This window comes from Tauraco erythrolophus, chromosome 1 (genome assembly GCF_009769465.1).
Source record: "Tauraco erythrolophus isolate bTauEry1 chromosome 1, bTauEry1.pri, whole genome shotgun sequence".
Lineage (NCBI taxonomy): Eukaryota > Metazoa > Chordata > Aves > Musophagiformes > Musophagidae > Tauraco > Tauraco erythrolophus.
Window position 1 is genome coordinate 67,112,153 of NC_141465.1, and position 27,413 is coordinate 67,139,565.

At 46.0% G+C, this 27,413-nt stretch overlaps 1 protein-coding gene across 2 annotated transcripts in view; it reads left to right on the forward strand.

Moving 5' to 3' along the window:
• The first annotated feature begins 5,617 nt into the window (after positions 1 to 5,617).
• Positions 5,618 to 27,413, forward strand: part of SH3RF3 (SH3 domain containing ring finger 3) — a 255,155-nt gene continuing 233,359 nt past the window's right edge. Inside the window, exon 1 of one of the 2 annotated variants that reach the window (XM_086610626.1) lies at positions 5,618 to 6,175. In XM_086610626.1, coding sequence (XP_086466752.1) covers positions 5,780 to 6,175 — 396 coding nt within the window. In that variant the 5' untranslated portion in view covers positions 5,618 to 5,779. The remainder of the gene's footprint in view (positions 6,176 to 27,413) is intronic. The other variant, XM_086610618.1, reaches the window with a different exon arrangement.

Genomic DNA, 27,413 nt, shown 5'->3' on the forward strand with positions numbered 1-27,413 from the left:
ATCACTGACAGAAGTATCTTTCTTTCAATCTCTGTGGTCAAGTGAAGACAATTTAATCAAATTTATGATCTACGAAGAAGAGAAAAGAAATAGAATGTGGTTTTTATCATCTCACATAACTGTAACTGACTCTAGAGAGCGCAAGGAACTAATGGGCGTCACCATAGCCACGACCTGAAAAAGTTCCTCTGGACCAGAATAATGTTCTTCTTCAACCTTTGCTGACATCAAACTCCCTTCTGCCAAGACTAAAAGCTCCTTGCATCATTTATGCCGAATTTACTGCAAAGAAGGTAATCTCCTTGCCAGGAGGGTTAGATGTGTAGTGAGAGCTGCACAACAGGCAACACTTGGCTTGCCTGCCTCTACAAAAACCCAAACTACAAGGAATGTGATAAAACTTGTTGAAAAACTGCGGTGGTTTGATAGGATGCTGTACCGAGACTGGCAACGGACACCACATATTCTCAGAGGAAGTACCATTTTAATTCACAAGTTTATTGAAATAAAACCACAATACCACACAGTCATTTTCCTAATTTATAGAGTTTTAACATTTATCTATTGGTTTTATGGTCAAAATTCTTTTTTTCAGGGTTATTTTTCATCTGGATGAATTTCATAGAATCATAGAATCATAGAATCATAGAATCATAGAATGGTTTGGGTTGGAAGGGACCTTAAAGATCATCTAGGTCCAACCCCCCTGCCATGTACAGGGACACCTTCCACTAGATCAGGTTACTCAAAGCCTCATTCAACCTGGCCTTGAACACCTCCAGGGATGGCGCATCCACAACTTATCTGGGCAACCTGTTCCAGTGCTTCACCGTGCTTATTATCCAGCCAAGGTGCAAGGGAGGAGGCAGGAGAGCCAGTCAGGGCAGGTGGGGAAGTTAAGGCAGGGCAGCTGCAGAGCCTGCCTGCACATCTGCTTCCATCCCACAGCACTGCTAGGACATATCTTTCTGACCTGTGATCAACATGACCAGTACACATGTAAAGAAATACATCCTCTTTCAATGGAGAGGGATGTATACATAAATAGACAGCTATATCTCAATCAAGAATCTCGTCTCCAGTCGAAGGGGCAGACAGAGGAGCCTAACGTAAAATCATAGAATCATAGAATGGTTAGGGTTGGAAGGGACCTCAACGATCATCTAGTTCCAACCTCCCCTGCCATGGGCAGGGACACCTTCCACTAGATGAGGTTGCTCAAAGCCTCATCCAACCTGGCCTTGAACACTTCCAGGGATGGGGCAGCCACAACTTCTCTGGGCAACCTGTTCCAGTGCCTCTCCACCCTCAGAGTGAAAAATTTCTTCCTTCTATCTAATCTAAATCTACTCTCTTTCAGTTTAAATCCATTGCCCCTTGTCTTACTTGTCCATTTTGCAGAAGTATTACTGTGATCTGAAATAAGTTTGGTATTTTTTGTGAGCTATATCTGATCATTTAGGTCCAACAAAAAGAAGAAAAGACAGAGCAGACAGGTCCTTCTGCTTCTCTCTGCTTAATATGAATATCATTCACTTTAGAAGTTCAAGAATGCCTTAATTTTTTGAATTTAAATGTAAACAAAGCAAGTAATGTAAGCATAACTGAATGATCATTTAAACACATAGAGAAAATGCAATAGTAAAAATGGACTGCTGTACCTTCCACTGCAAGTCTAATTACATTGACTCACTCTAAAATAAAAATGCTTACCATTCTTATACTGCTTTACATGTTTGGAAAGAGTCATACAAATAAGAGCTACTCGTTATTTAGTAGGCAAACGTTCCCTAGCTGTGCGAACTGAATAGCTATTGTGCTGTAGACCCTCACAAGCAGAGCAAGCATACAAGTAAGGATTGAGAATAATTTCTAAATAATTGAATCCCATTTGGTAGAAGAGTGGAAACAAGTCAGCCACTTTCTAGAGCAGCATGCAAATATAGGAAGGCAAAGCTGAAGGGGCAATGTACACGTACCGTCCCCAGAAAATGCCTTCAAAACCAACATGGATAGAGCCACAGACAGCAAAAACTGTCAGGGTCTCCTGTTCTGAACTGAATGGCAAGAAAGATCACGCAGGGAAAAGAACCAGGAAAGCAAAACAGGCGCTTTTTTTAAAGATTTATTTTTAATTGAGACATTAAGCAACGCCTAGTATGTTACTACAATTTAAGGACAACTACAGTTGTCTTTAATGAAGTCTTGGACTGCTTCAATATCACTCCACTCTCCTGCTGCAGTATTTTGCCTTTTTGAGTCTCTTTTTGTCTCCAGGTACTCTTGAAAGTTAGTGCGTCAAGAATCATAGAATCATAGAATCGTTAGGGCTGGAAGGGACCTTCAAAGGTCATCTAGTCCAACCCCCATTTGGGGGGGATTTGTTTCACCTGCCAGGGAAGTGAAGTCGCTTCCACAGCCTGAAACAGGAGGTTTGCTTATCAGCTGTCTCCTCACACTCACCAAGGGACATGCGGCAAAACGTGCAGCTCCGTCCCTGTGTGTAAAACAGCACCTCTGCTTAAGAACCGTGTTAATCACGTTACTTAAGTAGTTGACAAATAATCACTTCATATTTATAATCTGAAGCTAGATGTTTTAGCAGCTGAGACAGGGAAATTAATAAAATGCACGTTTCTTTTAAGTAAACCAAAACCTGTTGCATCTTCTGTATCTCTTTCCATTCCTTTCTATCCGTTTTCTCTCAGGTTTCTGAGCGTTTCGTCTTTTTTCTATTTCCAAACTTAACAATCTGAGTATTTAATTTCTTAATATTTAATGTAATATTTCCCACGGTCTCTTTGGCAAGAAGAGAAAGTATGTGTGATGATTTTTTTTTTCCTTTCGTTTGCTTCAGGCCTGGCCTAACTCCCATTTAGGCCCAGGCACCAGGAAGCACACAATCACAAGCTAAACTTTTAAGCGTGAAAATGCTTCTGTTGACATCAAAGGCTCTTCAAACACTCAGAAGGTGCTTTTTCTATTTGGAGCCCAACTCACAAATCTCTCCCCTCTTTCCGTAGAAGTGTGCTCATCTCTAGTCCCTTGTGTAACTTCCGTATAAATCTTCCCCTCTTTTAATCTTTTCTTTCCTTCCTTTTTCCTCACCTCTTTTTCTTCTCATTTTCCCTTCTCCCTATCCTTCTCAGGTTCCCCATTTCCTCCATCCTTTCCCATGTCTTCTGAGGTGGTTTGAGAGCTCTCACCTCCTCCCCCCTTGCAGGGGTGCGCTGTAGCTTTGCTTCAGTTTTCGCTTCACCGCGGTGGCAACCAGCTCGTGTTCAAGAGGGTGCTTTACAGGTGAACTACAGCAGACTCTCATTTTAAGTGTGTCAGCAACTTCTTCTGTTGAATAACAAATGGTTTGCAGATTTGAACCTTTTTAAAGCTGCCTCAATGTCAAGGGACCCCCTCATCATCTTCGGGTGCTGGTTCTCCAGTGTTTTTCCTGGTTTGGGGATATATAACTGGGCAGCTCTGGGAAATCTGGTGACAGGCTGGTTTGGCTGCAAGCCCTGGAGCAGCCAGAAGAAAGGACACATGAAAAGCGCCCTTTTAGTCACTGTAGGTACTCTGCATTTACACTGGTGTGTAACAGAGCACTTTTGGCTTTTATGTTTTGACAGTGATATTTAAGTTTTTACCTTTGAAAGAAGCAATCTGAGGTGCTGAAACAACTATGCATTTCATTACAGATTTTCCGGTATTTCCTTCTCCTTGCTAAAGCAATGTCTTTTGTCCTTAAAGGTTCTCCATTACTCCTTTTACTTAAATTAACAGTTTTACTCCAGAGAAAGTCCAAGTCCTTGATACTGTATTTCACATTTCTCCAGGCATCAGTGTTATTTATAGTTTAAAACTGTGGAGACTGGAATTTCTTTCAGCAAGGACATAGATTACTGGGCATTACTCAGCAACAAATAGTGATCTGAGCTCTGTGTCAGGAGATTTTCTTTAGCTTTACACTTAGTCCTTCTGTTCAAGAGTAACACAAGAGCAGCAAGAGATTCATGGTTTTCTGCACACTGCAATTCAGTAAATTTTGCTGTGCAATGTCTAGATGACTCTTACCACAACAGGGTCATCTTGCTGTATGCATCAGAATTTAACTGTAGAGTCCTAAAGCCGGCAGAAGGATTTTGTGCAGCGCTCTTGACACACCTCTCACAAAAAGTCAATTTTAAAAGTGTCACTTGAGAGAGGAGTAGGAGGGCTTCTGCAGGCACTTGAATTGCAACCCCGGAATCCCAAAGTCCTCTGTTATGCTGCAGGCACAGCTACAGAAGGTGGCTTGGTTTAGGGATTGGACCACAAATGAAAATTCTCTTTGATAAAATTACGATGTATTTCAGTTTTAGCTTCTGGCTCAAGTAGGCCCTTTAATCGTACCAATAGTCAGACATTAGCCAAAAAGGGGTTTTTCAAAAGAAATTTTTATCTAGAGAATGGGACTTCTCCTGTAGCTTCTCTAAGGGGAAGTTCTGCTCATATCCCACACGTGCAAGTGGCTCCATCTGGGTTTTTAAAATCTCCTGTGGTTAGCACTCAACCTGGATCCGTAAGTCCACAATGCCAGGGTCTCGCCCCTTCCAGCAGGGCCTGCACACCGGTTCGCACGGGACCCCCCGCACAGTCCTGCTGCTGCAGCCGGGGCGCGGGTACCGGATGGACACCGGACGGCAGCGGGACGGGCAGCGGGCTGGAGCACAGGACACCCGGCAGGGAGAAGGGGCGCGACGCTCGCCCTTCTTTCCACCTTGCCAGCCCCGCAGGGCTCGGGTACGATACCACAGCGATTAAAGGACGATTACGTGAGGACGCGCTGAAGCACCGGGCGCGGGGCGGGCATGTGTGATGCACCGGGGCCCCGCGCTGCTGTCCGCCGCGCCCGCCAGGGGGCGCCGCGCCGCCAGGGATGGCGGGGCCGGACGGCAGCGCGGACCCCGGCCCTGCTCCCCCGACCGGCAGGTTGCGCCCACCGACCCCTTCCCGGCCGTCCGCCACATCGACCCTGCTGCCCTCGGGGCGCCCGGCCGGGTCTGGGCCGCAGGGGCTCCCTCACTTCCCCGCCGGGGTGTTCTCGGCTCCCCCGAGGGGGGTCTCCTCGGCCTGCCGCCGGCAGCGTGCGGCCGCGCGGCCCGTCCGGCAGCCTCCGCCAGGAGGAGGAGGGAGCCGCGGCGGAGGAAGGCGGGCGGCGAGCTCCGCTGGGTCGGGTTACAGGGAGCCATGGAGCTGCGGCGAGGCGGCGGGGCGGGCGGGGACCGCCCGCGGGGCGGCCGCCGTGCCGCGGGCGCCCCCCCGGGGCTCCCCGTCGCTCCCCGCCCCGCGCGGAGGCGCGGCGGGCGGCTCGCCGGGCCGCGCCGGGCCCCGCCGCAGCTGCTGAGCCACGCCGCGCCGGGCGGCGGGAAGAGGCGCGGGCAGGCAGGTGCCCTCCTCCCGCACGGCACCGCTCCGCTCCGCGCCGCTGGCATCGCCGCTGCGCCGCACGGCGCTGGGCAGCGCCGCCCAGGCGGCCCCCGAGGTCGCCGCGGCCCGCCGCCGGGGGCAGCCCCGCCGCCGCCTCCCCGCGCACCCCCGCCGCCCTGATGGCCCCCGCCGCCCCGCCGTCGCCCCCCCTCCCCCGCCGGCCGCGGCGGCCCTAGGGGCGTCGGGGCCCTGCGCTGCCCCGCGGAGGGGAGGCGGAGGCGGCGGCGGGGCGGGGGCGGAGGCGGAGGCGAGGGGGTGGCGGAGCGGCGGCGGAGCGGCGGCGGAGCGGGAGCCGGCGGCGGCGGCGGCGGCGATGGACGAGTCGTCGCTGCTGGACCTGCTGGAGTGCTCCGTGTGCCTGGAGCGGCTGGACACCACGGCCAAGGTGCTGCCGTGCCAGCACACCTTCTGCCGCCGCTGCCTGGAGAGCATCGTCAGCTCCCGCCACGAGCTGCGCTGCCCCGAGTGCCGCATCCTGGTGGGCTGCGGCGTGGACGAGCTGCCCGCCAACATCCTCCTCGTCCGCCTCCTGGACGGCATCCGACAGCGGCCCCGCGCCGCCGGGGGCGCCAGCGGCAGCCCCAGCGCCGCGGCCCCCGCGTACCCCCAGCCCGCCGCCGCCCCCAGCGCCGTCGCCGCCGCCGCCGCCTCGGCCGCCGCCAGCCTGCGGGAGCTGGCGGCCGCCAGCCGCAGCGCCTTGCTGGGAAAGGTGGGTGCCGCGCCGGGGGCGGGCGGGCGGGCCGAGGGAGCGCGGCCGGGCGGGCGGGCGTCCCCGCGGGGCGCCGGCCGGTGCCGCTTTGGCGACGGGACGTCCCGCAGGGCGGCGGAGGCTGGTCCCCGGCGGGACGCCGCGGCGGGGGCCTCTCCCCGCGCTTGCGGCCGGCGGTTGCGGTTGCCCCACGATGTAGCGGCGGGACACTCGAGGAGGCTCGGCCGGGGATGCCCTCCAAATACTGCGGGCGGCCCCGGGCAGCGGGAGGGGCCGGAGCCGTCCCGGGACCCTCCGCAGGGGCTCGTACCGGTTGTCCGGCAGCTGCTGCGCCGACGGGCCCCAGGGCAGCCCCCGGTGTAGCAGAGCTGGACGCGGCTCCCGGAGCTGAGAAACACGAAGTGCCTCCACAGCGCTTTTATCCGGCGTGTCGGCCCCTGCCAGGTGTCCGTCAGGTGCAGGCAGGGGCTGCCTCCCGCTCCCGCGCTGCCTGCGGGGATAAGTCGCTAGAAACACTCGGCCGGTCCCGCACCCGGCGCTTTTGTCGGAGCCCCGAGTTTTCCCCTCGGCTCCCGGGGCGCTGCCTGTGCGGTTACAGCCGCGCGGAGTCCTTCTGACAGCCAGGATTGAGCGGGCTTCGGAGCTGAAGTTTCCCCTCCCGAGGGAACGTAATTTCATTTTTATGTATAAGGTGTGTGATTTATTGAAGGGGAGTACTGCAGCATATGCATTTATGTATTTCAAAACTGCAATCGAGTGCCCGATCTTGCTGCTTTTAAAATCAATGACGGGCTTTCATTGACTCAGAGGGGACAAGATCAATTCTTCCCAGTGTTCTGTATTATTACATGATTCGATAGGATAAAATTTACTATAGGACCTCTTTAGGAGACTGTGAATAGAGACGCTCTGAAGTCTGCAAACTTCATCTTATTTCTAGTGACATATATATAGTGGATATATTTGATTGTCTTTGATCTTTCATGAAATCTGCTTGAGCTGTAGTTTAGTGTAGAGGCTTTTGCCTTGGAAAGGGCAATGCAGAGATTCCTTGTGAAGTTAGGTCACTATAGTAAATGTTTCAATTAATTATTTTATTCTCTTTTTTTTTTTTTTTCTCTGAGAAAAAATGAATAGACCTGTACTGGCGTTTTGAAGTTTTGCCTGCAGGAAATGATGGCAAATGCCATACATTGTTCCACAAAATTCAATTTTGGAGTCTGAAGTGAAATATGCTTGGCAATATTTCTGGAAGGGTAGATCTTTTATTACTGAGCTGTAGACCGCAATGATCTTCAGGTATCTAATAATGATTTGTCGAATTTAAAGAAGAAAAGAGGCAATGGGATTCTGCCCTCTGCTTTTTTGTTTGTTTGTTTTTCAACGAAACTTATGGTTGTGGCTTTGTCATAGCAGACGACTCCTGTCATCTTGAGTTTCAGCATTACAGAAAGGGAAGTTTGTGTTCATTAGGTAGTTTAAGATAGGATATCCTCACTGTCTGGTTTGATGTCTGGATAGCCTTCTCTTACGGGAGGCAGGGTCTGCATGGAAGGCTTATTGCACCTGCAGGATTTGTGTTGTGGAGGCCGGCTCTTGCACCCTGACCAAGATTTTGTGAGCATCCAGCAAGAAGACAGTCTCCGGTTTTCATTTCTTTAAATCCTAGTCAATCTAGGATGTGACAGGGGACGTGTGCATGTGAGGAAACGCTTGCTGGGAAAAGTTGCTTGAGAGTAATTTTATATCTTAATGCAAATTTTTAGAGAAGTTGAATTTTCATTATTTTACTATAAATTGGCAGATTTTTAAGAAGTTACCTCCCTAGCCATTGTTGCAGATCTCATATGGTAAAGAAAACCACATTGTGTTCTATCGACTTTGATTGAATAGGACTTTGGTGAAAGTCTTCAGTTCTGTTGTCTGTTTCTGTGTGGGTTCTTACCTATCTGAATTTGATAGAAAGCAAAGTTACACATGACTTGAGATTCACATTTTGGCTTTTATGGTTAACAACTGCATTTTTTTTTTTTCCCCCTTGCTGGGGCTAACGGGTGATTCTGGGGCAGTAGGTCTGCTGGGGCAGAGTTGGTCTGTGAAACTGTTTGCTTGGCCTTTTGACTGACTGCACAATTTTATCCTGGAAATCAATGTGATGTTCTTGATCCTTACAAGGTTCATTACAGTGAAAGAAAGTCTGAACTAATCTGCTTTTAAAAAAAGCAGCAGGGGAGAATAATCCTGCTTGGAGCTGCTGATACAGCTGATTGCTGAGCTAACCTGGAGACAAGAGTACAGCACCTCTCTCTCTACTAAACAATAGATGATACAAGCCAGCCTAGAATTAGGCTTTTTGAGGCTGGTACTGAAAAGCAGAATCGCATCCCTTTCGGTCTTAGGGTGGTCTTTGACAGCTTAGCTCCCTTGGAGAGAGCTGAAGTGATTCTTATATATATTTTTTTTTTTTAATTTCAGAAATTGCTGTAGATTTGCTGCCTGGGGCTTAAATGCAAATTACACTGTTTTACTAATTAATACCTTTCATTTTAGGTAATGTGGTATATAAAATGAGGCATACCATTATGGGCTTTTTGGTTAGGAAGGAAACTGCTAATTGTGAAATGTAATGGCAAAGAGCCAAGGTCACTTCTATCAGACTTCAGTCTCACCCAGATCTTTGGACCGATATGTTAGAATCACACTAGGGATCTGTTTCTATGAGAATTTTAATTAACCTTAGAAAACAGAGCAGGGCCAGCTTCTGTGTCACTATTATGCCTGTGTTTTACTTCTACATCTTATACTTGGGGAAGTCTGCTTTGTATAGACAGTATTTTCTAAAATCAATGCATGTTGTTTATCACTTTGGCAAAACTCGGGGAGTGAGGGAGTGATTTTATGTCTTTATCCGGTCTCTGGTCCTTCTTTTCCCATTGTTTATCACGGGCTTGGTCTATCCAGAGTGCTGAAACCCAGTGTGAGAGAGGCTGGGCTGGGGATGAACTGGCACTGGGGCTGTTCCGAAAGTTGTCCAAGACCAGTCTTCAGAAACACTTATGAAATACTGAAGGTGTTTTGACATACGTGGTATGCATCTTCAGCATCGAGGATCTGGAAATGGTGTTTACCTACTAAGACAAGCTTGAAAAACATTAGAGATGCTGTTGATATATAGTGATATGTGACCTTTGGTAAGCCAGTTAGTCTCCCAATGCCTCTATTTCAGTGTATAAAAAACGTGTTTCTAAACGGTATAGGGATGTTCACATTATAGATGCTATGTAAATGCAGGGTATGGTACTAGGCGTTATAAAAGGGTCTGACTGCTGAAAGAGCACACTGGAAGGGTGAGGGAAAGGAAATCCAGCAACTGTTAGAGTGTCCCCCCCGGGGAATAAAGCGGGAGGCTAAGAGTGGTTTATAATGGTAGGTGCATTACACACTAGGTTATAATATATTGGCTCCTCTGTTTCCATTACCACTGTAGAATCACTTGGGGAATTCAGGTTCTGTCAAAATAAATGGCTCCCTTAGATTGTTGAGGCATTATGGTAAATAATGGGTTTGGGCTTGGGGCTTTTTTTTTTTTTTTTTTTTTTTAACAATTATTGCAGTTTATCACTTAGAATTTTTTCAGGAGCTCTCAGGATCAAATAGCCAGCTAAACGCATGCAAGTCTTTAGTAATTTCCTCCCAAACCAGGCGTCTCCCATTCCAGGTGCAGGGTTTATTGCTTGCTCGCTGGGAATACAAACTGAGAACAACATTTGCATGAAAAAGAAACAACCTAGAAAAACAAAACATGTCTCTCAGTTTTCCCAGAATAGAGAACATGACCGAGGTGGTGGGTAGGCATGTGGTGCGTTACCGGACGGGCTATAGGTAACAGCAGAGAGCAAGACGTGCGCATAAGGAAAATGATGTGTCAGCGTGCTGGAGTGAAGTGACGGATGGGCTGCGCTCCCTGCCTTGCGCTGGATGTTTCTCCCATGTATCAGCTTTGCAGAGCTATTTCACCGGTTCAGGTGGAAGGCTGCAGTTTGCTAGCCCAGGGGAAAGGTTCCTACCCTTGGCTCCAGAGGAGTTTTGCAAGCAGAGGGAGCGGTGCCAATTCACTATCTAGGCTTTTCGGTTGCTCTATTTGTAGAAATTCTCCAAAAGAGACACCGGGTCATTATTTTTTGTGAGAGTCCTGCTTCATCCTACACTATCTGTAAGTTTTGGAGATGACAGTGGATTGAACGTGGAGTAGACGTTGCAGTGATTTTCTGCAGCTGCGTTTCCTTGCTGGATACATTGTCTGGCAGGTGAAGATCCCACCCTGGATTATGCAAGAGGAAGCGGATGGAGTCTGACATTCGTATGCATTTATATCTGTTGTAAGCAGTAGTGGGTTGTGCAGGGGACACACACTGTCTTGGGCTGAGGAGACTCTTCAGCTTGGCTTTTTAGTGATTAGCTTTGCACAGATAGGAGCACCGTTCTCATCAGCAGTGCACAATATGCATAGAGCCATGGACTTACCTTACTTTTGTTCTTTCTCTCTGATTTATTTGCTTCTGACACTGTAGTTTGGCTGGCCAGTGTCTGAACTTTGTTGTAAAGCCATCCAAATAGGACTGGTACTCCACGTGTCAAAGCCTCTGATCTTGAGGATTTTTTTTTTTGTCTGGCAGATGGCTAAAAAATGCATTTCAGCGCAGGAGATCAACAGTCATACTAACGGGTATTGTGAAAAATATAGCCAGGAGTGTTTAAAATCCCAGCAATGAAAGTTGTCCTCACAGAAGGGAGTGCGCATGGGAGAGGGGAATGCTGAGGGGCTGAGTCAGATAAATTCATCATTGGCTGAGCTCTTCTCAGAAAACTTGCCATTTGCAGGTGTCATCATTATGTCCAAAAATAGAGTATTTTTACCCATCTTTGGATGGTGCTGTTAATATTGATCTGCATGCTAGAAAAATGCATAATGGGCCTGATGTGACCAAAGGGTGCCAGTGTTGACAGTGGACTTTTCCTTCTGGATTGAGATGGCTAACAGCGGCTCAGTCACACCTAAAAGAGTCACAGGGCCGTGGAGAGGACTTTCTGCCACTAGCCCCAGACCCTCCTCCCTATTAGTTTGAGTCAGTGTGGCATGCCTCTGTGGGACTCCTCTTGCTGTTAAATGTGAATGCTAAGTTTAATCCTTGCACGTCATCCCTCTGAATGATTCATGATGAACGGCAGTACCGCTGAGCGTATGACAGTGTTTGGTAGCTGGTTACTTGAAGAGAAGATGGCTAGACTTTCAAGACTCTTAGCCCTGAGATCCTGTGCCACGTTCTAATTCTGGCAATTTTTGCCCACCTGCCCTAAACCTCTGCTGTCTGGGGGGATAACACTGTTGTGGTTTTAAGGCTGAGAAGGAACGGAGAGTGTGGTCCTGTGCAGGACGCAGCCATCGACCTCCGGTGAGCAGCATGAACTTTCTGAGCTTCACATTTCCCAGCTGAAAACCTGCCCCAGCAGCACTCACCAACCCTCACGGGCTCTGCAATCTTCAGGGGGAAGCTGCCCTACAAACCTGGAGTTATTACCAGAGAGGTAATATGGGGAGATTAAAAAGCACCAGTTGTATATGCTGGAGCTACGACGGTTATTTTCTGCTGTTGAAGGGATTTTGGCAGGGACGCTGCGCTTGGTTTGCGAGGAACATCAGTGCGGGGATGCAGCGATGAGGGCTGTATATGGGCTGTAACAGTATGCTGTATTCCTTGTTCCTCATCTTATCGGTTTGTGTTGAGGCAGACTCCAGGCGCTGACAGGTTGCCCAGCAGGTCAGACCGGCCAAAGTCGCTGGCTGCGAACGCCGTGGGCCTGTGCTCGCAGGTCAGGAGGGGGCTGCGTGTGCCACGCTGCTCGTTCGAGACAAAGCTGCGTCCGTACGGTCAATAAGCTGCCGCATAAGATTCTACAACAATATTTTATTTATGCTGCGGAGGATTTTACACTCTAGGAAGGTCTTTTCTTGTTGTCTAGAGTTATTTTAGTTTGCTGTCTCATAATTTTAGGTTAATAATCCCATTACTGTTTCAGCTTGAAAAGTGTGTCTGGGTACTTTCTGACTTCTGCACTGTTGTGTTTAGAATCACCCCTCGAATTTCACTATTTTGCTCAACATTTCATGCTGTCTTCACTAAGAACCACTGCTTAAATTTCAGATACAAACCCTAATTCTCTCTTACACTTAAGTAACACACCTGTAGTGTCCGTAACTATAGGATGCCACTTTCTTTTGAAGTCTGCTCTTCCTTGGAAGCCTTTCCTTAAGCTGCAAGAGGCCGGTTGTAACTAGTATTTCACTCTGATTAAGGTCTTTAAGCATTGCAACATTGTAATTGCTGACCTCTGCTGCACTGGATTCATTCACCTTCAGGGACTTGGTGACTTCTGCAGACCAAAACTGTTTGGGATGCACACGGTTTCGGCTTTCCAGCGCTCACTCATCACATATCGAGCTGAGTTTTTACAAGCATTCTTAATGCGGTCTTGTTAGAATCTGATATTTCACAACAGGTTTTCCCAATCCGGGCTAAGCTGTCATGGGAAGAACCCAAGATTAGTTCTAATAGGACACGAGAGCCTGGAGAAAGATAAACTACGGGATTTGAGAAAGCTGCCTGACCTTGCCCTTGCCCCAGCTCCCACAGCAGCTGTGCAGCTGCAGCTGGGGAGGGAGCGACGGGGGAAAGCAGTGCCAGCTGAAAGCTACCTAGTTATCCCTAGTCTTGCACTGAACCAAACTGTTCCCCATTACAGAAGCATCTTGCGTGGGGCAGACTGGTACTTTGACTGGAAAGTTACTGGCCTGTCTATTATACAAAAGTGAAAGTGGAAAAAAAACCCAACAACCCAAACCAAAACAAGAGAGTGAAAAAAAATTAGAACAATTTCTTTCTAGTGCATCATGCGGGTGGGCCTGGACACAGGTTCGCCCCATTTACCAGCCCCAGATCCTGCTTCCTCTGCCAGTTCGGATTCCTCTGACAGCTTGAGCCATGCCTTTCCCTGACGGTTCGGGTAGCGGGGGGGGGTGCTGATGTGCTAGTTTTACTCTCTTGGCTCCGTTACCGTCGTCCTCAGCAGTAATGTTAAACTCGTTACCTCCTCTTTGCGGGAAGTTTTGCTTATGTTGCTAAGGCATTGCTGAAAACCTTTAATATTGTTTGAATAACTTAGAAAAAACCCCACAGTGTGTGCCCAACAATTTAATCTAATTGTCCTTGCATGTAATTTGAACATTTTTATTTGGTTAAAAAGAACAAACATGAATTTAACGATACATGTACATGAGATGCCTCTCAGTTCAGGGGAAGGACAGGAGGAGGGAATATTACTTTTGGTATTAAAAAGACATTTGGTTTTCAAAAGTAGAGAGAAAAATGTGAAACATCTGGAATTAAGAGCACTTTCTGCCTAGTCTTTTAAGCAAAACTTCCATCAGCTCCACAGAACTTGCTGTGCCCTGGTCGCTGTTAGCTGGGGTCACCTGCGAGCTCTGGCAATGGGCAGCCTAAGAGCTGCCCAAAGGAGCTGATGGGGCTGCACCCCTCCTCTGTGGGGGGGTCACTGGGAAAGTAAAGCCTCTCTGCATCTGTAGGCCAGCTATTGAGGGGTTAAATAGCAAAAACCACAGTCAGGTTTGTCTCATAACTGGTTTCTGGCACTTTCAAAGCACAGATCGGTCCCTGTTGAAGTTTGGCTTCTTGTCCCGTGGGGACGGTTGGGATTTTTGGTGCAACCGGCCTGTTTGTGCATGGTGGACCCAACAGCAGGGGCTTCTTGTGAACGCTGTGAAGCTGTTTCTGCAGCAGGTCTCCATCTCATCCCCTTTTGGGAACTAGAAGGTTTAGCAGCCTGGTTTGCAGCGCTGGGTGCCAGAGGAGGGAACGCTGTGGGACTTGCTAATTAAAAAAAGAGGGAGATGGGACTGTTTTCTTTCGCCATGGTAATCACATAACGTAACTTGACTCAGGGATGCTGAGGAATTTTTGTCTGCTCTCGAAGGCGACAGGACAAAGGTGCAAAGTCCTTTCCCACTCTGCGGCGTTCAGCCACATTTCGTTCTGAAGATACCTTAAGGGTTTGTGGTAGGAAGGAATTTATCCCTTGTGTTGGCTGTCAACTGGAATATGATTGATCAGACAAGTGGAACTAATGCTGTGTATGGTTAAGGAGTGCCTTTCTGAGCACAAAAATGGTATTTGTGTGAAGATGTTGCTTCTTAGTCGATGCTTAGAGTGTCTTTCTGTTGTTACAGCAACAGGCATGAGAGTCTGGTTATTCAAGCAAGTTAGCGTTAATTTTTTCTGAAGTTTATTAAAGATCTGATCCAAACCAATATGAATTGGCCGTTGCTAATTTTAGACTGGTCTGCTTGCATGAGATAACAAATCCCAGTTTCAGTTTAAACAAAAAATATTTTAACAGAAGGCTGGCGAGATTGTTATCAAAATGCTAATGATCATTTCTCCTACAGTCTCAGTTATTTTCAGAGGGAGGACTGGAATATCATCATCTGAATAATACTGATTTTAATATGTGTTACTGTCTCATTAAGCTGCTAAAGTCTTTCCCCTTCTGGACAAAGGTTCATTAATTGCTGCAGTTGATGTGGGGTTAAAGTGGGTTTAGGTGCAAGATGAGTGGAGGGAAAGAGAGATCTTAAGTTTTCATTGTGCAGTTGTGGATGGACTGTGGGTAAGGATGTTATGGTCCTAACCAAAAAGAAAGGGACACTACCGTGTTTGATCTGCTGCCCCCTGATTGCCTTCCACGTGGCAGCCAAGAAGTCAGCCAAACGCAGGCACTATCATATTTGCTTTACTAAATTATCATTTCAGTAAATATTATTGAGCATGTTTATTTGTGGATTAATTTCAGGCTAATTCCAATCAAAAGCTCCTCTGTGAGTGACTGTAAAAAGACATGATTTTATGAATTTACTTCTTAATTTCCAATTTCATTTTGAAACAGCTTTTAGTAGACTGCCTTCTTACGTGTTTTGAAATGCTTTTATTGCAGCTTGTATCAGGTTTGCTATATTGTCATCCCTATAAGCAAATCAATATGTTTTCATTTCCAATGATAGTAATAATTTATGTATTTTTAATTACTTTAACTCAGTAAAATAGACGGAAGTAGAAGGAAGATTTTATTTTGATTGATGGTGTTTCGATTGACTTCAGTTAACATTTATTTATTTGTAAATGGGACATACACACAAATATATGTATGTATGCGTGTGCATAATCTCCTTGAATGTATAGTTTTTCCACAGAAAAGCTTGCTCTGTGCGTTCTTCTCGAGCCCATATCCAATTCAGTAAATTGTGCAGCGTTGTCACCGTGTGCTGGACACGGGTGTACGTTGCATCATGGCGCAGTGGCTGGTCCTGCTGCCTCTTTGGACGTGTGCCCACTGTGACCCCCTCATGACGGAGCATGTCTGCTCAAGGGACGATAGGTGTGCAGGTACACACCCCGAAAATACAGATTTGCACTTGTCATGTGAGGGAGGAGAGATGTCCCGTGAAGGCAACAGGAGTCAGCTGGAGGGGAGGCGGGGTCAGGTACCAGCCTACTACAAGGTGCCTATGCCTTGAGGATGCTGAGGACCATTGTGACGGGCTCTTCTGGTCCTTGCTGCTGAGCCTCCTTGCTGTTTGGTGCTAAAACGTCACGAGATAAGAAATAGCAGGCTTTCCTGGCAGAAGCATGAGCTGCAGCACGTCCAGCAGGCATGGTTCCTTGGCGCTGGGGCTGCTGCTCCGCGCTGGCTCTATGCCGGGAGGGCGCAGCGCCGTGGAGGGGACAGGCGCGGCTGGCTTCGTGCTCAGCCCAGAGCATCTTGCGTTCCGGCCAAGAGTTTTCGTGGGAAGAGCCTCATTCTTTCGCATACTTCCTTTCTAAAACAAATCATAAAAAAGCCCTCGGAGAATACAGTCATACATACACGTAATAAAACAGAGTAAAAAAATAGTTGACAACCATGAGATGAGGTGTTTTTTTTTTTTCTTATTCTCTTTTGCTGTGTAGGTAATCATGGTGTTAGATCACAGTGGAAAACGTCGGATTATTTATATTTCACAGTCAGCAGCAATGTAAGATCCAAACCAATCATACCTTTTTAATATTGAAAAATCAGTAAATTATTTTCTAAAAGGAAAGTATGGTACTTCTGATCTATATTGCAGAAAGGAAACTGTATTTTTTCCTAGCTTTGGTTTTATCTGTTCTTTTGATAAACACAGGACTTCCTTTTATATGCGGTCAGTCGCGCTTTTATCTGAGTATATATTTCCATGGTGGGGCTATCACTGTAGTCGTTACTGTTAAAAATAATTTAGCACACTTTAAAGAAGAGGCTGTGTAGAGTTCGGCATCTGTAATAATATTGTTCAACCAGGGAGAGGTCGTTTTGTGCTTATTAACAAACAAAAACTCAGCAGGCAGGGTTGAATGGCCATCTCTCACTCATCCCAGACCTTGAAAACACGGAAGCAAGTAGCTAAGGGCAAGATTGGTGTCTTCCTCCCTTTGTCTTGCCAGCAACACACTGCAAAAGATGCAGAGGTGTAGAGAGCCACTGGGTTTTTGCTTTCCAGTTTCTCAGCTTCCAATGTTTGTTTCATTGCGATTTTATACCGCCAAAATCTCTGCTGCGAAGAATTGGGTTTGCCTATTCTATTTAGAAAAAAAACCCCACACAATATAGGACCGAATTTGCTGCCTTCTCTAGTGTGTAGACCTGAGGAGATGAACCCTGTCTGCCTCTGAATGAGAGCAGAAGGTGGGTTTGGTGCATTGAGTCACCGCAGTCCTCTGGGGGACGCGGGGGAGTTTGTGATACTCTTTAGCGCACGTCTTCTCCCAGATGTTTCATCCGCCTTTAAAAAGTTACTAAAAATAAGAATCCCAGAAGCAAACTGTTGTGTTACTAGCAGTAACAGAAGATCCAGGAAAGGATCCGTGTTGTCGTCCCCTTCCTGCAGCACTGTCACTGGTCGAAGACATCCAGCAGGCAGGAGTGGGCAGGAACAGCCTGTCCAAGGGGTGGGCTACGGCTCTGCCGTCCCCCTTCCCTCTCTACGTGCATCCTCACTTTCCAGCGAGCCAGGGCACCTGCCAGTGTCAGGAGCGGAGACACAGGCATGAGTGGTCGTTGAATCGTTGACCTCCCAAACTAACACATTCGAATCCTTTCTAGCCTATGCTACAGAACCTGGCTTTCAGGCTGGACATTGTCACTCTTCTCTGTTGGGTGGGCATAGAGACGGACCAAGAAGATGAGCTTCTTCCACGTGGATGATGAAATGCTTCACAAGTCATTGGTGATGCTAGTGGTTGGGGACCCTGGGAGAGGGGTGTACTCGGCAGTACCTAATGACGAGATGACTGTACCATGATTAGTCATACTGAAAGGCAGCACAGGACCATGCAGAAGACGGGAGAGGATAATTTTGGATGTTTGGTTTCCTGTGGGAGTACGGCTTGTGCGATAGCTTAATCTTAAAAATATGAGGAGAGTGTTTATGGAGAATTTGCCCTGACAGTGTTGTAGGTTGGAGTTTGTGAGTGTAGTCAATAATAAGACTAGTAAGATTTGGAGAGCACATTGAACTCTCTTTTTTGAATCTCTTTTCCCTACCCTCAGAGCTCAGGAACTGCTGCCACACCAGGGCCACAGCCAACTGTTGCTGATGAATGTCTTCCTCATTGCTACAGCTGAAATGGAGTCAGTGGGCTTGTGCAGTGGCATATTTGTCATTGCGTTGAAACTCCATAGACTCACCTTGCTTGGACCACTCTTCACGTAGGCCACTGCCTGCTTAGAAAACAGTGGCAGTAGCAGCTGTCTCCTGCCCGTGAGCACAGGAGGAGGATTCAGGTGATAACGCTTATGTGGTGCTGGGCAATTTCTGCACTAGGACGCTGCTTTGTCAGAGGGGTCCTTTCCTGTTTAATTTGGTCACTTGAGAATGAATTCCTTTGGTTATCAAAATTCTGATGAAAGTGGAGTTTTTTAGTATCAGTCCATTGCCTTGGATGTAGGAGAAGCGTGTTTCAGTTAATGCTTTCCATAGGTATCAGAGGGAAACTTTTTGTTGGTACAGGGTGGTTGGGCTTAAAAGAGTCTGAGCTCACGTTTAAGATGAGATATCACAGGAAACTGGATAGAGTTGAGGTTCCTCAGCTCCTCTGGTGCTTTTGATGTACCTGTGCTTCCTTGACGAGTCAACTGAGGACTTAAAGGTTTCAGATAGTGACGCCAGCTCGCCAAACCAGTGATTCCTTTCCGATGCTGGTGAAATAAATAAAAGCCAAACACAGAGCAAAGACTGTGGTCACTCTGAAGTTGTGTCATTAGTGTGTAAACCTAGAACGATTGGCAGTGAGCAGATAAAGACCAGAGTAATCTCAGGCAAGATGGTAAAGGTTACTTGTGGGTTTTTGTTGTTTTGGTTTTGTTTCGTTTTTTTTTTTTTTTTCCTCTGAAGAGCTTCCTTGGCTGATGAAGTGCATTAAAAGGTGTCTCTATGGCAGTATTTCACTTTCTGAAGTCATGTAGCTGCAGACCCAAGAAAGTAATCATATGGGGAGATCCTGACCTTCGTTGTGTTCAGTATCCTAGCTGTTTAGTAGCTTTGTCTGAATGAACTTCAAATAAACACCATTTTGTTTTTTGTAGCTCTTTTCAGTAATTAATGAAGGAAAGTGAGTAATCTGCTGCTTGGCAGTGCTGCTAGGCACGTGGTAAGACAGCAAAAGTCTCTCTCTGTAGTAGAAAGAATTAATTGATTTCTTTTTTTACTTCCATCTTTTCGCCTTCAGTCCCTGTAGCTCCAAGAGACTGCAGATTTCGAAGCTAAGAGTTGGAAGAGCTGTGATGCCCAAGCTGTTCCTAGGGCATGTGAGAGCCTTGGGGGCCTTTTTAGGACTATGACTCAGTTTTGGTGGGAGGTGTGAGAAATCACTACCGTAGTAAGTAGCAATATCGTAGCACCTCAGCGGAGCCGTTTCTGAGAGTGTTGCTGGAAAGGAATAGTCTTCTTCCTAGGAAGAAAAACTCGAGGAATGTCATTCGAATAGCTTTGCTTCATTGACCTGGTGCAAATATTATTCAGGGTAATGGTTTGTGCTGATGGAGTTGCTGTATCACTTCACTTTGGGTCTGTCAGGTGTTACTATTTTCTGCTCTGCACGTCGTGTTCTCACTTATTTCCTGTATTTACTTTCTTTGCTCACACAAGAAGCAGAAGGAATCAATTTTGCCAGTAATAAAGGTCTCGCGTGGAGGTCGCATCCCCACCACTGTGCTCCACGTGGGTTTGAGCCATGGAGGGGGTTTGCTAGTTCTCCCTTGGGATGTGGGGGGATACGTGTTTTCAGTCAGGCTTGATGGGAGGTGATGGCTCAGGATACCCCCATGGCCTGCTCTGTGCCCCTGTGAGGTCCCATGCCACCGATGCCCCTTGCCAATCACAGCCACCTGGATCAGCCATTGCCATCGCCCCTGTGACCCCTTGACATTGTCTCTGTTCCTCATCGCCATCACCCGTTGGCCCCAGGAGCCCCTCCGCACGGGGTGGCAGATTTCTGAGCAACCTCAGATGCTCCCTACACATTTTGCACATGAACAGCATTGGAGCAGAGGGGACCAAATTAATGGTCAACGTCCAAATGGAGATCAGTAACAGGTGACGTTCCTCAGGGGTCTGTATTGGGACCGGTACTGTTCAGTATCTTTATTGATGACATATACAGTGGGATTGAGTGCACCCTCACCAAGTTTGCTGGTGACACCTCAAGCTAAGTCGTGCCATTGGTACACTGGAGGGAAAGGATGCCATCCAGAGGGAACATGCCAAGCTTGAGGAGTGGGCCCATGTGAACCTCATGACGTTCAACTAGGTGAAGCACAAGGGTCTGCACCTGGGGCAACCACCAGTATTGGTGCAGACTGGGTTACAATTGGACTGAGAGCAGCCCTGTGGAAAAGGACTTGGGAGTACTGGTGGATGAAAAATCGGACATGAGCCGGCAATGTTCCCTTGCAGCCCAGAAAGCCAACTGTATCCTGGGCTACATCCAAAGAGGTATGGCCAGAAGATCGAGGGAGGTGATTCTGCCCCTCTGCTCTGCTCTTGTGAGATCCCACCTGGGGTATTGTGTCCAGCTCTGGAGTCTCCCATACCAGACAGATGTGGACCTGTTACAGCAAGTCCAGAGGAGGGCCACGAAGATTATCCGAGGGCTGAAGCACCACTCCTATGAAGACAGGCTGAGAGAGTTGGGGCTGTTCAGTCTGGACAAGAGAAGGCGCTGGGGAGATCTTATAGCAGCCTTCCAGTGCTTAAAGGGGCTTATAATAAAGAGAGGGATTTTATACCAGGGCCTGTAGTGATAGCACAATGGGTAACAGTTTTGAACTGAAAGAGAGGAGATTTCAATTAGATGTAAGGAAGAAATTATTCACGATGAGGGTGGTGAGGCACAGGAACAGGTTGCCCAGAGAAGTCGTGGCTGCCTCATCCCTGGAAGTGTTCAAGGCCAGGTTGGATGAGGCTTTGAGCAACCTCATCTAGTGGAAGGTGTCCCTGCCCATGGCAGCGGGATTGGAACTAGATGATCTTTGAGGGTCCCTTCCAACTCAAACTATTTGTGGATTCTGTGACTCTACCACCAGGGAATGGGCACAGAAAATAGGACGTGGCAGACACAGCTATGGACAGTGAAAAGTAAATATTGTAAAATCCATGTTTATGGGAGGTTACAGTATTCCAGACCTCTACTGTTGATTCCTTAAACATCTTGATGCATTGAAGATGCTATATGGAAAATTGCATTTCTGTGCTGAAGGGTTTCTCTGGGTATAATGCTTCCAAATTGAATACAGAATTGAATAAATATGGAGTCATTCTCTTATCTTTATTTCATTGCAGCTTTGCTGGAGGAATTATTTTGATTTGCAGAAAGGTTTATAGTGGAAAAATTGTTTGACATCCATAGCAAGTACAGTCTCATCCCTTAATGGATTGTTTAAATTTCCCAATAGGGATATTCTGTTTCTGAACAATAATAGTAAATTCTTGACCTTATGTTACAGTTTCCAGTTCTTTAATAAATAGAGGTATCTTCAGTTAATGTTTCTTAACTCCACAGAATGCTTTATAGAAAACAGTAAATATCAGTTCTCCCTTTGAAGATGAGAAGTTAAAGCATGTGCAAAGCGACCTGCTGCCGGCGCGGCAGAGCCAGGGAGGGATCGCACGCCTCCAGACTCAAGCACCGTGCTGTCGTGGCACTTGATGCGCTCAAGCTCTTGTCATCATCCTCGTGTTTGGAAGGAGCATGACAGACGTTTCACACCAGATTTTGTTCTGGTTAAAGAGCTTTGATGAGTTTCACCTCCTTTACTGCGTGCTACAGCTCCATTTGGCCTGTATCCAAGTTTAGTTACTTTAGTTACTGAAATTGTTTTCCTGTTGTTTTTCCTACTATTAAGTTGCTGTAAAATTAACTGGAAAGCTACTATTATGTACCCTGTTTCTTTCTTTTGTCTTCATATTCTGGGTCTTTTTTGTTTGCATGTGTTTATTTTTCCTTTGCTTATTTTCTCTTTTATTGCATCTATGAAGCTTTCATTCTCAATTTTCATGTCATTTGACATATGAGAGAAGCCAAATAAAATATTTCACATTTCTGCTTAAAGTTAAAAACCAGGGTTTATGCTGAACAATAATTGTATTACAAGGAAGCCTGATGTGTCCTCAGTGCCATTACAATATGTTGAATAAAAGGTAATTTAACGGAAACAGTGGAGTATTTGAAAGTTCACTGCATGAAAATTGGATTTTTGCCTTTTATTATTTACATTGCACCTTATTCATATTTAAGGCCACAGGGATTATCATCCTCTTTAATGGCTTTATTTAATAAAGATTTTGCATTTCACAGTATTGGATCTAGCGCGGGCTTCAATCTGTTATCAGGATTTCAATTAACTAGCTTTGCCTTTAGTTGCCCTATAAATCCTATAAATATATCTAAATAATTAATTTGCTTTCACTGGGTGATAGTGGCTACTTTTAAATACAGCTGCTATATACTTAACTGCTAAATGGTACAACTGTGCTCATAACTTGCTTTTTTTTTTTTTTTTGAAGATGACCTCTGTCTATTAAGGTGACTGGCTAGACCAGAACCAGTCTCCCAAGGTAAAAGACCTCATAGAGGAACTTTCGTTATGGCCAAAGGCCATTGGAGCTGGGATGCAAGTGCACCTTGAATTTTGGGAGGACAGGATAGAGACAGGTGGATGCCACAGATCAGCGTATGCCCTAATTGGACTGAGAACTTGGCATCCTTTGGCTGTGGTTATTTATGTTGTGAACCAAGGGCTAGACGTAGCTGATTCCAGGGTGGAGGAGTAGTGATAAATATAGGAGACTGAAAGAAATCCTGTCACTCTTACTTTTGGGTCTTCCCTTCACCTACGCAGAATTGTGCACCCATGGTAACTTTGTGGTCAAGGCTGTTTCCAGCTTTTCTTTTGAAGTGCTAAGTTACTTCTTGCTAAGTGTGTAAACCAAATAATGATATTAGTAATTTTTGCTGCGCCCTTTCTGGTATTGAAAGAGCCCAACATTTGATTTTAAGTGAACCTGATAAACAGACAGACTTGAAGAGGTGTGCCTCAAAAATACAGGGATAAGGCCTCGTATTTTGTGTATTTCCTCTTTAAAATTCTCTCCCCTGCACACCAAAATATTGATACCCTGAAATAAGGAATCAGCCCCGCGCCAAGTGCTGGGGTCAAAACAAATAACGAATGGGTGCTGGTTCAGTGGGAGTCACACAGTTTGAACACACAGCCAGCCCAGGCACCCACTAAAAATGCCACCCCTGACCCAAAACAGAACAAAAATGAGTACCGCGGTGCGAGCTGCAGGCAGCAGCGCAGGCATGCCAGCCCTTCTGCAGCACAGATGAAGGTGCTCAGCGATTCACCTAAGAGCAGCAGGACGGCATACGACTTGGCAGCTGTGGAAAAGCGCTCTTGATCTGAAAGTTCCGGTCTTTTTTTCAAGTTCTTCCTGCTGGCTTGTGTCCCGAGGAGGGAAGATTTGAGACCTTCAGGGACCTGCAAAGACCGGGATGCCAGTCAAGTTTAAAATGCTTAAGTTGCAATACTTAGAGCTCTAAAATTATTTTTTTTGCCTATTAGTGCGTGATTAACTTGAGTGTATGAACTCGAAGGGAAACATAATATTTATTAAACATAGTTCACTTAGTCATTTTGGCATTTGATGTGCAAAGATTATGCATTTTTCCCATGAGTTATGTTAATAATTTCAGCATGATAACTTTAATTTTAAAAAGGGCTTTTCTTTGCTAAAGGGAGGGTTATCCGTGCATGTGTACAAGAGAAACTTTAATTAAAATTTCTGCTCCTCATTGTTTCAGGAGTTTAAAATGCACTTTCTCCCTCATGAGATAAAAAGACTACTTATATTTACAGGACTCAAAGGGTTAATGTGTGAAAATGAACACACTCGAGGTTGTATTACTGACAGCTCCATTGTGTTGCAAAGGAAAAAGATGAAGCACAGCCTCAATTTACTTCTTTTGCTAAATAGTACTTTGTTCTGTGTTGTTAGAAGAAATCGTTCCGTATCTGGAGATGGAAAACATGGAAATCATGATACTGCCTCTGCTGACCTTAATATAATTTTTTTTTTTAACCATTCCTCCCCTAGAATGGAAAGCTTGAAAAAGAAACCAGTCTGTTTTTCTGAGGAAGATCTGAGGACTTGAAATGGGATCCTCCTTTTTGGTGCCTACTGCAGCAGATAAAATATGGGGGAGTTCTCCTTATGTTTGTCCAATATGGGAAACTGATGCTCTTAGATACATCTGCCGTGGGAAAATAGGACATGTTTGGTAAGTTTGCAGAAGTATTAACCATTTAGTACATTTCGTTTATCCACGGTATAGGAGATTATTGCCAGTGTTAGAGAACTGATGAATAAACCGGGGGGAAAGAAAAGCAAGATAAGAGTTTGTGTCAAAGCTCCATCTATTTCTTGTAGGCTCCTACAAGTTTTCCTGAAAATTTGTTTATATGAATTTGAATGGAAAAAGAGAAACCCTAAAAAATCCCAGTTTCTTTCCTCTAACAGATGTTACTGTTTATGGAACAGTTTTAGTACAAATATAACTTTGCCGTAAATCAGTACTTGTCCAGAGTAAACTCTACCCATGGAGTACGCAGTCCTTCAGAGAAGCCAGAAGAAGGGACACCAAGGTAGTTTTTCTGCTTGAAACCTATGATTAAGGATCTGTAGTTATTTCTTGGGCGATGTTCACTTGTGCCTGCACCGCCCTCTCCTGTTGAAATCCTCCCAGGAAAGTCAGGAGGGAATAAATCCCTGTGCTGCTGCTGCAGCCTTCTTAGGTTTCCCTTGGTAGTGCTCTTGACGGGGTTGTCACCTATCCTTCTGAAACGATTGGGATTTACCACCCAGGAGTTCTGTGCTGGACCAGTAACCCTTAAGTATCATGTGCATCAGCAGTACAGGTCCTAAGGAACCACATCATTGGAAACTGCTCATCTGCTAACCACCATTTGGCAAAGCAGCTCCTGTAACAAGAAGCAAAACAAATGAGGAGGAATATAAACGTTTTGTTTCAAGGGCAGTATTTTTCTTTGAAGATTGATAGCCAGTGGTCAGTGCACTGAGATGGAAATGTTGCTTTCACTTCAACTCACTGCCTCAGAGTGACACCTTCATTTTGTTATTTTATTTCAATATAAAACATTGCTGGTTTGCCCTTAAGAATAACCAGCATTACTGATAGGAAATTGTTTGTCTGCTAAGACAAACAAATTCATCTGTAGCAAATATGAGCGGTCTATTGCTCCTTCCTTACAAGGCACGCAAATCTCTCTCTTGGCTGTTTGTGATCAATCTGGTTTCCTAATATTTGCCAGTGGAAAGGCCCTGGCTCATTTCTTTCTTCTGAATCATATTTTGATTGTCTCGTTTCCTACCAAAGTGATTAAAGCTGAGCTGGGTATACTGAGACTAATACTTCAACATACAGCTTTGCTAAGCTGCGATGTACATTATTAAAATTTCTAAAATTATCTTCTACTATTGGCTTATTTAATGCCCTAAAGCCTTCTAAATGAGTAAAGAATAAATGATAGGGTTATCTACATTCAATACTTCTTACGAGGTGCATTTGTATGAAGGATCAGAAGGAGGATGTGACGTGCCCTGGGTTTCAGCCCAGCCAGGTTGTGCCCTGGGGAGCAGGACTCCTGGGTGCATTGAGGAACATGCACACTTGGTAGGATGGAAATAGCCAAAAGGATCCTGAACAGGGACCTGGAAAGAAGTACTGAAAAAACACCAGAAAAGCAGCCAGCCTGCCTCTTGGGCTGTGTAGGAGGATCTGCATCTGAATATGAAGACTGTGTCCCTATGTGTTACTGGTAGATCATAGAATCACAGAGCAGTTGAGGTTGGCAGGCACCTCTGGAGGATATCCCGTCCACCCTGCCGGCTCCAGCAGGGCCACCTGTTGCCCAGGGACATGAACAGAGATACTGAACAAGACATCAGTGCAAGAGAGGCTGTGTCAGGTCATGGCAATGAAGGCAGTGGCTTCAGAAGTAAGCAGTCCTTAAAACTGTAGACCCATTGTTCTTGCATTGTTCAGAGTCGCATTCCTCTTCGTTAATCTTTAAAGGATGTTTTTGACTAGTTTCTCGATTGGGTATGCTTTTTAATGTTCATATCTGTGCTGTCGGTGACTGAAAGCAGAGCTGGGAAGTGCAACCATCGCTCTAGCCACTTAGCTGAGAGAGTCTTTCCTTCCCTTCAGACTTTGGAAATTGTCACCTGTCCTGAAAATTTATAGCTTGTCTTTGCTTTGGGGCTACTGTGAATTAATCTGAAGTATTTACAGCTATTATAGTTGTTCAGCAAACAGGTTCAGCCAAATAAGAGACCTTAGCGGAGCAGATTAATAGCAGAGAGCCCTTTATTTAACTTGGCAAGGCTCATCACAAGCCATCAAAGCAAGCAGTCACTTTGTCAGTAGTATTGAATGGATGAATATGATAAACAGAGAGGTCACAAAGTCTTACAGCCTAGCTTCCCTCAGAGGCAGAGGCAAGAAGGGCTTGCCAAACAGCTTTAGGACTCGAATATAGGTGGTTTATGTATTCAAAGCATATGGGGTTCATATCTACTGTTCCCTCAGGTATTCATGAGTTTTCTTAAAATGCAGGAAGGACACAGGTCTTGAAGGAGCCCAGAAGTGACACGCAGCCCATCTGTTTTGCTGAACTGTTTCTTTAAATTAAATCCATTGCTTCCTAAGTAGAATTGATAATAGGATGTTGAAAATAAGAGTATTTCGGAAACGATTTTGAAAGCAGTTCCCAGTGGCCTATTACACATGCAGGTATTCTGATGATAATTCCCCATTCTCAAGTGAGGTACTCACTTAAGGCCCCAATTCAGCAGAGGCTTTAAATACGTACTTGTGTTAATCTCCGCCACAGAGGTTTTGCCTGTGGTTAACTGTAGCAGTGTGTTCTTAGTTAAACACGTGTCTGATGTGTCCTCTGCAGAAATACAGGGCTGACTGGAGGTTAGAGACAATTTTCTCTGAGTAGTTACTGAACTCTGTTCGGGCTGTACCTGTCTGCATCTATTTAGCACGAGGTAACGCGGGCTGCGGTGGCTCATGTCCTCCTGTCGGGATTTGTTGAAGAACATGGCTGAAGCCTTCCACTTGACTAATTCAGAAGAGAGGAGCTGAAGGAGTTGGGAAGAAGCAGAGCTATAAAATGTAATTTCAGGGTTACTGCCCTTTGTCAGCTATTGCAGGGAGGATGAGCATTACAAGTGTCACAGGCGTCTTTAATTATATATGGCCTACTTCCTGAAATATTCATAAGAAATGGAGATACGAAGTGAAAGTTCTGGTTGGAAGGTATAAAGGTTATTCTTAAATATCAACAAGGTGATTTTCCCTACCAGGTTTTCCATCTAGCAAAATGACTGGATTGCTGCGTTTACAGAAGGAAAATGTCAAAGCTGTTCTTTCGTCCATGCATCTTCTTTGCCTTGGTAAACCATCCCACAGTAACGATTGCTGTAGCTGCATCGTAACGT